This window comes from Papio anubis, unplaced genomic scaffold (genome assembly GCF_008728515.1).
Source record: "Papio anubis isolate 15944 unplaced genomic scaffold, Panubis1.0 scaffold532, whole genome shotgun sequence".
Classification (NCBI taxonomy): domain Eukaryota; kingdom Metazoa; phylum Chordata; class Mammalia; order Primates; family Cercopithecidae; genus Papio; species Papio anubis.
This window is the reverse complement of record NW_022165531.1, coordinates 10,205-21,718: the sequence shown is the minus strand read 5'-3', so window position 1 is coordinate 21,718 and position 11,514 is coordinate 10,205. Positions and strand designations below refer to the sequence as shown.

The following is an 11,514-nucleotide window of genomic DNA, read 5'->3' as shown; positions in this document are numbered from 1 at the left end:
GTCCAGGGTGGGGCCTGAGAATTTGCACTTATAAAAAGTTCTCAGGTTCTGCTGGTGCTGCTAGTCCAGAGACTACATTTTTGAGAACCCTCTTGTCTACTAACTGTAAATTGTAGGACTCTAGGAAAGAGCTTAGTTTGGTGTGGGAAAAGAAGCTCACAGGTTATGGAGCAAATCGTGAAAGATTCAACCCTTGATCTCAGCCTAGTGTGGAATTCAGGTAACAAGCAATACACAGTGACATAACACAGTTCTTGGTTTTCATGATTGCAAGTCACAGCCAAGTATCAAGTGAGAAATTCAGTTTCATTTGCAAAGCGGAGGTCAGGTGATTCTAGAAAAATAGGCCTTTTATATACTTTAAACCAGTAAAGAGCTTTGAGTGCTTATCAAATTGATAGCTTTGTGTTTTTATTTACTTTTGACTATTCTTTTTTTTTTTTTTTTTTTTTTTTTGAGATGGAGTCTCATTGTGTCACCCAGGCTGGAGTGCAGTTGCGTGACCTTGGCTCACTGCAACTTCCGCCTACCGGGTTCAAGTGATTCTCCTGCCTCAGCCTCCCAAGTAACTGGGATTACAGGTACCCACCACCACATCTGGCTAGCTTTTGTGTTTTTAGTAGAGATGGGGTTTCACCATATTGGCCAGGCTGGTCTTGAACTCCTGACCTAAGGTGATCCACCCGCCTAGGCCTCCCAAAGTCCTGGGATTACAGGTGTGAGCCACCGCACCCAGCCCAAAAGCTTTGTGTTTTTAAAGATATTAGACATGTTTCTTTTTTTAAAAAAATCTTAATAATGTAGGAGAATAAAAGAAATGTTTTTCCAAAAAAGAGAAATCATTGTGTTTACCTTATTGGAATGTTGGATAATATAGTCCATTAATCATCAAACATGCTATAGATTTTCCATTTTTATAGGATTTGTGTCTCAATTGAGGTAATACTGGTAATTCTTGTACTCCATCTGAAGATGAAAAATGTAGGCCAAAATCATAGACCATGCATAGAAGCTGGATAATGAAGACAGCTCTGGAGGAACATGTAGACACACACACACTGACACACATATATATAAAGTATAAACACATATATTTTTTAAAGTTTATTTTTAACGTTTTAAAGCAAAAGCCAGCCCCTCCCCTCTCCCGGAGTAAGCAGGCCCCGCCCCCTCCCCAAGTGGGCGGGGACAGCAGTTGCATGGGCAGCTTCCCTTGTGATGCCACAGGTTCCTCTGGACACACTGCTCCCTGGCCACGCCTCCTTTCCCTTTCGTCTTTCTCATTGACCAATGGGCTTGGAGCATTAAGGCCACGCCCCCATTCTGCATTCTAGTGGGGCCCTGGTTACGCCTCCTCTGGCTCAGTTACACAGCCACCTGGTAGGTGACTGGAGGTGTTCGCTGATGTGGCCCCAACCCTGCCTCCCTCCCCACCCCATGATGTTAGAAGCAACGCGACAGAGCCAATTGGCAGCAGCCAAGGAAAAGGTAAGACACACCAGGTCACAGCCCCCCAACCTAGCCAGAGATCCCCTCCAATGACAAGACCACTGCCAGAGTACATACCACTCCTGAGGCACACTAGGCTTGGCCCCCTAACCCTGACACCTCTGGGCTCCCCCCACCAAAGTCTTGTCAGTCAGCCACGCCCCCCTCAGCAAGCAGCCCAGCCTCTGCCCTCCCCAGTCACCCCGTGGTGACTTTTGGTGGATGACTCTTGGGGCTCCCTGCTCCATACTCGGCCATCACGTCCTGCTGCCCCAAGCCCAACCTCCCTGGGTTCTTTGGGCTCACCTGTCTGAAGACCTGGGTACCCCAGCCCCAGCCTGCCACCATCACCAGTCATCCCTGGGTGACTTTGGGCTGGTGACTCCTGGGGCTCCCCGCTGCAGACTCTACTTTCCCCTCCTACTCACCCAAGCCTGACTTCCCTGGGCTCTTTTGACTGGCATCTCCAAAGACCTGGGTCCCAGCCCTACATCCCCTCCCCCATCATGGATCAACAACTCAGTCATTGCACTGATATGGTTCCCCCCACCCCCAGGATGAAGTGATGTCACAGTCCCCCTAGGGACTGTCATTACTGCTGCAAGACTGGACTTTCATCTTACAACCCAGTCCCCTAAGCATTCTTACCCTATTTCTGGTTCCTCTGGCCACAGCACAAATTTCCAGCTGGAAGGGGAATGGGGACTATGGGACTTAGGAGCAACAGGTTTCAGGCTGCCTTACTCCCTTTGCATAGACATTGACTTTGTGAAAAGCCTACACTTCCCCTGTGAGATCAAACGTTGACAGTATCTCTGGGTGGCAATGGGAGAATAGGTTTGCTTTCATTTTTTCCTAGGCTTCTACTCTACAGAGACTTTAACATGTTTTTCTGAGTTCTCCACCTCATATTCTAATTCTCCACAGTTCTGGGACCAGACTGCCCTTCAGTCAGTGGTCTCTGAAGTGAGATTTGCTCATCTTCTGTGGAATAGATCTTGGGAAACTGAACTTGACAACTTGAATCTTCCTCATATCATCTCAACTTGGGGTACTTTGAGTGCCACAGGATAAATGTGGGAGATCTTTCTGATGGAAAGTGAGCAGTGCCAGGACCCTCTCTGGCTTTTGTCTGCAGCTAATGCATGCCTAGAGGCTTCTCTGGTTTGGGGGATACTTTGCCTCTGGCTTATTTTTATGTTGCTGCCATTAACCTTCAGCCTGTTTATGTCTGCTTCTTCACCTGCTTGATTGATTGGGTTTTTTCCTTCCCCACATCTTTTATAATCTTGGAAATGGTGAGACATATCTTAAAGTTTAAAAGTAATTTGGGAATAATGTACAGAGCAGGCATGTGGGATTTGGGGCTTTTTTTTTTTTTTTTTTTTTTTTTTTTGAGACAGAGTCTCTCTGTCACCCAGACTGGAGTGCAGTGGTGCAATCTCGGCTCACTACAACCTCTGCCTCCTGGGTTCAAGCAATTCTCTTGCCTTAGCCTCCTGAGTAGCTGGGATTACAGGCACCTGCCAGGTGCCCGTCTAATCTTTGTATTTTTAGTAGAGACAGGGTTTCACCATGTTGGCCAGGCTGGTCTCAAACTCCTGACCTCACGTGATCCACCCGCCTCAGCCTCCCAAATTTCTGGGATTACATGCGTGAGCCACTGTGCCCAGTCCCTTACTGTTTTTATACTATATCCATAACTGTTTCCCATGAAAGCATTTTTTTTTCATTTCTCATTTTTATTACCCCTGCATCATCTGCTACCCTGAAGGATCTAGAATTAGAGGCCACTGGGCGAAGTGCAGTGGCAACTCGTACCAGCCCTCCAGCCTCCTCACAGTGGGGCTGGGTGCCCCTCTACCAGCTGAGACAGCCCACACACACCCCAGCTAGTAGTTGTTCTCTCTGCACTCTCCCATAGCCCTCCTCCAGCTCCTCCTCTGGAAATTAAGCCTCAGGCGGTGCCAGAGCAGGTAGCCCTGGACTCAGAAGCTCACGCTAACAATCCAATCAACTCAATGAAAACATAGAATCATTGGTAAGAGTCCAGTGGGGTCTCCTGATTCCATGCTGCCAATCCTGGACTCCAGTTTCCCCTTGGGGCCCTGAAGAAAGGGGCTAGGGCCCCTGGTGCCAGGGTGTGGGGAGGCTGGAGTGCCTGGGCTTCACCTGGGGGGACCCCAGAGCAAGGAGCATGCAGCATGGCTCTTCTGTCACTGTCCTGTTTGCTGACTCTCTTCTTCAGACACCTCTGCTCCAGTCCTTGCCACACACCTGGGTTGCCTCTCAGAGTGAGGGTTGTTAGGGGCTCCGTATTTCTGCCCTGACTCAGTCCCTAATTTGTTCTTTGAGTCTGGACTAGCCAGCTCTCCTCCTTGGGCTTGTGTTTCCAGAGGAGGTAGAGTATCAAAGGTCTCTGTGAGCTCTGAGAGTCCGAGAGTTAAAGGCCCCTAGAATGGGCCAGGTGCGGTGGCTCAAGCCTGTAATCCCAGCACTTTGGGAGGCCGAGGCCGGGTGGATCCGAGGTCAGGAGATCGGGGAGCCATCCTGGCTAACATGATGAAACCCAGTCTCTGCAAGAAGCCACAGAAAACTAGCGAGGCCGAGTGGCGGGCGTCTATGATCCCAGCTACTGGGAGGCTGAGGCAGGAGAATGCGTAAGCCAGGAGGCGTACCTTGCAGTGAGCAGAGATGGCGCCACTGCACTGCAGCTTGGGCGACAGAGCGAGACTCCGTCTCAAAAAAAGCCCCTAGAATGGAAACCTCAGGGCCAACGGCTCCCGTCTGTCCTTTTCTGTCCTGTATCTGTGCTGTGAAGACCCGTACCTGGTCCGTATGTGCTCAGTAAACGTTCGTTGAATGAACGCATCTTTCTAAATCACAAACTGGCAGAACGGTGGGCCTTTCTCAGACTCCGACTCTAGAGGTTTATGTTACTGTCCTTTTGAGAGAATCCAGATTCAGACTTTGAGTTCTGTGGCTGTGGGCAAAAACCAACAAAGACCCAAATCCTCTGTCTTTGGGAGCTTGAGGAGAGTTGACCAGTTCATGTTGCCACTGGGTCTGAGAACTTTGCCTTTAAAATCCATTCCTGGCCCCTGCCTACCGCTTCCTGGTCTGGGGAATAGAGTTGAGGGGGCCCCCCCTCAGTCACCTGAATTTGACTCTCCCCACAGAAACAACAGAAGAAACAAGTGGAACATCAGCTGGAAGAAGTAACGCGATTTCTTTGTTTGCACACAACATGACTGCTGGGTTTGGGGGGCACTCAGATGTAGAGGCACCAGTCTCGTCTCACCCACTCCCAGCCTGGGGAAGAAGGCTCACCCCTCAGATTCCACCCCATACCCACAGGGTCCCTGAAAACCTGGTCCCATGGGTGTGCCTGTCCTGGGGCATTGGTGGCATGTTGGGGGCATGTCTCTTGCTGTGCCATCTCTGCCTCCCCCGGGTAAGAGCTCTGTCTTCCTCTTCCTACAGGAAAAGAAAGCAAACAATGACATACACAAAACACAGATGGAGCAGTTAGAGGTGAGTGGAGGGTGGGGAGGTTTCTCCTGTCCTCGGGAGAATGTTTCTTTCCGTCTCTTTCAGCACTTGCTTGGCTTTTCTCCCAAACGTTCAATTCCAGACAATCAACATCCTCACATTGGAAAAGGCAGACTTGAAGACCACCCTTTACCATACTAAACGTGCCGCCAGACACTTCGAAGGTGAGAACGTGGGCACCCCATCATCCTTCAACCTGGCACTTTGACAGGTCTTTAGGGGGAGTCCTTTGGGCCCCATCTCAACCTCTCTCATTACAGAAGAGTCCAAGGATCTGGCCGGCCGCTTGCAATCCTCCTTACAGCGTATTCAAGAATTGGAGCGGGCTCTCTCTGCTGTGTGTACACAGCAGCGGGAAGAGGACAGGGTGAGTCCAACCAGCTGCCCCGTCCCCTGGCAGCCTGGCTTCCCAGATGGAGGAGTGAGCCTAAAGGTCCCTTCTGCAGGATGCAGTGTCCTGCCCAGAAGGCAGCGTGCTCATTTCTCGCTGCTTTTGTGTGTGGTTGTTAGAGGCAGCCTGGGGCTGAGTCAGCTGCTGTGGGTGAGTTGGGGGCACTGTGGGGAGCAAACAGTGGACACAGAGCTCAGAGGCCAAGTGCCTGCCCTGCCCTTACCTGGCTGTGGCCTTGGCTAAGTCCCAAGTGGGGTATCGGGTACTTGTACTGTGAAGGTACAGAAGAGTACCTTTACTATGTCACCATTTCTGTAGAGAGAGGAAAGATGTGTGTGTGTGTGTGTGTGTGTATGTGTGTATGTGTGTGTGTATGTGTGTGTGTGTATGTGTGTGTGTGTGTACGTACTATTATACATAAAACATGTCTGCAAGTGTTCATAAAAACTCAGGAGAGAGTAACAGGGTGGCTGGGAGACACTTCCCTTCTGTACCTTCTGAGTTTTGGACGATGCGAATGTATCAGCCTTTCAAAAAGTGAACAAAAGATTAATTTTCCCCCCTCTATCTGTGCCCCCACACCTAGCAAGAAAAAATGGGCTTAGAGAATCGGATAGACCTGGGTGTTCAAATCCCAGCTCTGTCTAAGTGATCTTAGGCAAGCACTTAACCTCGAATACTCCATGTTTTTCATCTACGCTATAGAGGTTACCCTAGTAAATGTCTCATATGGTGGTTGTGAGGATTAAATGGGATTGTTAGCATGGTACCTGGTGAAGCACTCCATTAAGGTTCAAACAGTGGTAGTAATAACAGTAATAACAATTGTAATATGATCTGATCTCTCTGGGCCTCCGTTAGCCAGCAGTAAATTCGATCTCTTTCCCTGTCCCTTCCAACTTTACTGAGTTCTTCTAAAAACCAGACCACGGGCTTGGAAATGCGCCAGTCTTTACTGGCTAGGTTGTATATTGAGCTAGCGAAAACCCTTTTGAGGGAGCTGCCAGGCCTCCCCACATCAAAACTTCTCACTCTTCATCCAGTCCTCGAGAGCCACAGTGAAGCAGTCCTCCCAGCGAGATTCTGACAGACCATAGGAAGCGAGCACTGCTGAGCACACGTGACACAGGTGAGGCTTTGCAGAGGGAGGGATGTGGAAGGAAGATGACCCCAGGTGACCAGGAGCAGGTGAGGACCAGTGACAGCCCTTCCTCACTTCTGTGGCCATTCTTGCAGGTGACAGAATCATTGAAACAAGTCCTGCTGGAGAGGAATATGCTCAACATATAAGAGGAGAGAGGGCCCGGTGGCAGGAGAGGATGCGGAAAATGTCGGTGGAGGTGAGACCTGACCCTTCAGCCCCCACCTTAGATGGGTCACTGGGTCTTTCTGGGCATCTGTAAAATGGGACTAGTACAGCCAGAGGTGGTCATGGGTCTGGGCTTTGTGGAGGTGGGGGCAGAGAGGAAGATGGTAGCCTGTCCAGCCATCAGCCCCCTCTCCAGGGCCCTTTCCCCCTGTGCTTTGGGCAGGCTCGCACATTAAAGGAGGAGAAGATGCGTGACACATATCGGATACAGGAGCTGGAGAGGACCTTGTCCGAACTCAAACACCAGATAGGTAAGGTGGGGCTGGTGTGACCTGGGAGCAGGACTGGCATCAGAGGGCTGTGGGGTGGCTTAGGATGCCCCAGGGAGGTGGGTGAATGGAAGGGCTTTGAGGCAGTGGGAAAGTGGTCTGTGCCAGGAGTCAGCAAGTCTTGTCATCTCCATGAGCTCAGGGTCCCCATCAGCAAAAAGGGAGGAGTGCCTATTGTCAGCCACCCACAGTGCTCTCTATCTGAAAGTGGCTTGGAAATTGGCACCATCGGGTGCGAGGAATCATTAGCAGTGAGGCCAAGCTTGGGAAGCCTGAGAGGAGCTGTGAATCAAGAGGAGGGTTGTTTCTTTTTTTTTTTTTTTTTTTTCAGGGGGGAGGGGGTGGGAAGAGGAATCCAGAGGCCCTTATTGTCTGCTTCCTTTCTCAGCTGAGCCCTCATCCTCGGCGCCCCCAGCAGGGCCCTCTGAGGTGGAGCAGCTACAAGATGAGGCCAAACACCTGAGGAAGGAGGTGGAGAGTTTGGTGGAAAAACTGCAATTCCAGGTGGAAAACAACCAGGCCTTGAGTCTCCTGAGCAAGGAGCAAAAGGAGAGGCTTCAGGAGCAGGAGGAGAGGCTCCGGGAGCAGGAGGAGAGGAGGCTGTGGGAGCAGGAGAGTCTACGTGAGCAAAAGGAGAGGCTTAGGGATCAGGGTGAGAGGCTGCGAAAGCAGGAAGAGAGACTGCGAAAGCAGGAGGAGAGGCTACGAAAGCAGGAGGAGAGGCTTCAAAAGCAGGAAGAGAGGCTGCGAAAGCAGGAGGAGAGGCTACGAAAGCAGGAGGAGAGGCTCACGCTTTCCCAGAACCACAAGCTCGACAAGCAGCTGGCCGAGCCACAGTGCGGCTTCGAGGATCTGGTGGGTTGCCCCACCTGGGGAGGCTGCCCTCATCCCTAGCCCTCCAGGCCTTTGTTTCCCCACCTGTAAAATGGGGCAGTGTAGCCCTCCCATGAGATGGTACTTCTAAAGGCACCTGTGAGCCAGAGCTCATCAGGCCCTGCTCTGATGGCTGTGGGGGAGGGGATGATTTTTCTAACCTGCCTCCACCCTTCCCCGTGACATGGGAGACAGACACCAAGTTCAGGGTTCTCCAGCTGCAGTGGATGGCCACTGATTGCTTCTCTCTGTCCAGAACAACGAGAACAAGAGCGCTCTGCAGTTGGAGCAGCCAGTAAAGGAGCTGCAGGAGAAGCTGAGTGAGGTGAAGGAGATGGTAACCTCTGCCCCATCCAAGAAGGGCTGGGAGGCGGGCACCAGCCTCTGGGGAGGGGAGGTGCCAGGCCAAAGGCAGCTCTAGCTGGAGGGAAGGTGACCCCAGCCCCCTCCAGAGCAGCCCTATAACTGGGTGTTTCTTGCTTCCTGCCCCCTGACTTTTAGAGGGCACTGCCTGGCTCCTCCTCCCAGGTCTGGACATTATAATCCCAGCTAGAGGCATGGATTCCCCCAATCATAGGGGAAGAGACTGGTATAAGAGGTTCCTTATGCCAGGGGCAGTAGCTCACGCCTGTAATCCCAGCACTTTGGGAGGCTAAGGCAGGAGAAATGCTTGAGGTCAGGAGTTTGAGAACAGCCTGGCCAACATGGTGAAACCTCATCTCTACTAAAATTACAACAAAAAAAGTTATCTACGCATGGTGGTGCATGCATGTAATCCCAGCTACTCAGGAGGCTGAGGCATGAGAATCACTTGAGCACGGGAGGTGGAGGTTGCAGTGAGCTGAAATTGCACCACGGCACTCCAGCCTTGGCCACAGAATGACACTCTGTCCCAAAACAAAACAAAAAAGCCTCCTTAGATTCAACTTGGATTCTGGCCTGAGTTCCACTGGTCACCGTTCAGCTATTTTTCATCTCTGAGTCTCTGTTTCTTTAACTTCAAAAGGAAGTTAGCATTTTGCTTGCAGAGGTGCTGAGGATTACATGCAAGAGAGAACAAGTATGAAAGCATTAGGGTTATTTGTAGCACACTTAGCAGATGGTGGTTGGTTCCCTGCTTTTCCACCAGTCTGTGGCCTGCAGTTTAAAATGGTGGGAAGGAGGACATGTGGATTTGAGGCTGGGAAGGAGGCATGGGGTTCCAGGCAAGGAGGAAGTTTCTTAGGCCTGTGGCGGCCAGGGACCCAGGCAGGTGACAGAGCCCCACAGTGCCCTCACTACCCTATTAATGGTCCCAGAATCTGGAAACCAGCCACCACGTGCCCTCATGCCCAGGGCCTTCCTGCAGCTGGAGCTGAAGAGCCAAGAGTCTCAGAGTCTGCAGCAGCAGTGAGACTAATACCTGGGTCACCTGCAGCAGTACGTGGCCACCTATCAGCAGCTGACCTCCGAGAAGGAGGCGCTGCACAGGGAGTTACTGCTGCAGACCCAGCTCATGGACCAACTGCAGCAGCAGGAAATTCGGGGCAAAGCAGTGGCTGAGATGGCCCGCCAAACCTGCAGGAGACCCAGGAGCTGGAGTTGCTGAGGACAGGGCCCCGAGGGAGACGACCTGGCAACTTCGGTGCCTTCTCACTCGTTTTCCATTCCCTCAGGAGCACCTAGAAGCAGCCAGGCAGCAGAATCAACACCTAGAGGCCCAGTTGAGCCTCATGGCTCTCCCTGGAGAAGGTACAGGAGACCACTCAGGGGAAGAGGAGAGAGCCCCAGGAAGAAGGGGGGACTGTCAGCAGCACAGGATTGAAGGGTTGGAAGAGACCTTTAGAAGAGCTGGTCATTATGCCAACCAGGTGTCTGCAATAAACTCGGCATGAATATGGTGACCTACTGGGAGCCGGGGGCCACCCGGTTGCCTAAGGATGAATGAACTGGCCCAGATCAGAAAGGGAGCACTTCAGAACTCCCACACCGACCGGTAGTGGGACTGTGCCTGGGCAATATAGCAAGATCTTGGTTCTTAAAAGGAAAAATAAACAACAGCAGCTCCTTCCCCTCTGGGGAGGGGCTGGCTCGGGGTTACACAGTGAGGGTGGGGAGAAGTGGGTCCGCAATACCTCCCTAGTTGGGTTGTCTGAGGACCCCTCTGGCCACCTCCCCACAGCAGATGAAGGAGACATCTGGACGGTAGAGGGAGGAGGAGGCGCCCCAGCTGGGATGCCAAGCATCCCAAAGTGACCTGGAGAGCCAGGAGGCCATGGTAGTCTTGACTGTCCCTGCCCCACTTTGCCACACCACCTTCCTCTGTGGTCCCTCCCAGACTCTATGTTCTGGTTTCCCCGCCTTCTGATTTTCTTCTGGACCTCACTCCCTTCCAGGAGAGTTTGGTCAGACACCACTTCACCTGTGACCAACAGGTGCACTCTCTGGTGACCCCAAGGAAGGGGCTGTGCCCACCTCCCTGCCCCATTTGTTTTGTGTATGCCCCTACAAGAATACTCAGCTCTTGCCTTCATGTGGCATTTTTCATTCCACTGGAGCCAGTGCCCAGGAGGAGCAGGCATGGCTATGTGGGCAGCAGAAGGTGCAAAGGCTGTGTTGCCTGCACCTGGCTCACCTGGTGGCCTCGACTTGGAAGGAGCCAGAGGTCTCCGGCCCCAGGGACTGGGGGTGAGTTTGTGGGAGATTCCACCTGGCCTGCAGAGGGCCATGGAGAAGCTGGAGCAGAGCTGAGAAGTCCTGTGGGCCAAGAAAAGTGTGGGCGGGAAGGACAGGCCACCCCGGAATGTGACCCCTACTTATTTTGGCTCCAGAGCAGCTTTATGGACCTCCCGAAGGAGAGAAGGCAAGACGGGAAGCTGGGCAGGAAAACTAGAGCTGATTCATCCAGCTCCTTGAGCAAGAGAGGGCATGAGTGGGGGCAGGAGGCCAGGGCATGGCAGGGGGAGCTGGCAACAGCTGAGGGGCCCCAGTGCTGAGCCCCTGTCCCCTTGCAGGAGTACATCACCATATATGAGGAGCCCATGGGCAGTACCAAACACACACGGCACCGAGGACACTCACTCAGGCTGGGTCTGAGGCGGTGCAGAGAGATGAAGGTAGAGGGCATGCACCTCTATGGGGGTGGGGTGGGCATTGGCGCTGGTGCCAGCTCAGTCATGGCAGCTGAGCACCCCTCTGCAGGTGAAGCTGCTGGAGCTGCAGGAGCCGGTGTTACTGCTCATGGGCCACAACGACGAGGGGCATGACAAATTCCTCCCCACTGCACAGAACTCCCACAGCCTGAGCCCAGGGCCCAGCCCCCAGGAGCTTGGGGCTGCGGAGGAGCAGGTGGTGTGAGTAGAGCCCGCCAGGCGGGTGGGCAGGCAGGGGCAGGAGGCCTGCACTGTGCTCCACAGACCCCTGCCTCCTCTCGGAAGATCTTGTGAGGTGAGCCTGGCCGACAGCGTGAGCCTGGCAGCGGGAGGCCGTGCTGCTCCCGTGGCAAACTTGCACCGCAGGAGAAGATCCGTGCAGCTGCTTCCTGTAATGCAGGGACACCCAGGGAGCACCCAGGTTGGCCAGCAAACCCTGCG

At 52.8% G+C, this 11,514-nt stretch overlaps 1 protein-coding gene across 1 annotated transcript; it reads left to right on the top strand.

Moving 5' to 3' along the window:
• Positions 1-3,493: 3,493 nt before the first annotated feature.
• On the top strand, positions 3,494-10,102 carry LOC101018938 (golgin subfamily A member 6A-like; the record flags this gene model as incomplete). Its single annotated transcript, XM_031662291.1, has 10 exons — positions 3,494-3,529; positions 4,668-4,706; positions 4,972-5,022; positions 5,123-5,204; positions 5,301-5,669; positions 6,668-6,771; positions 6,964-7,051; positions 7,458-7,924; positions 8,199-8,267; positions 9,598-10,102. Coding segments are annotated over 10 exons (1,524 nt in total), but the record flags the coding sequence as incomplete, so codon positions are not given.
• Between the last annotated feature and the right edge of the window lie 1,412 nt (positions 10,103-11,514).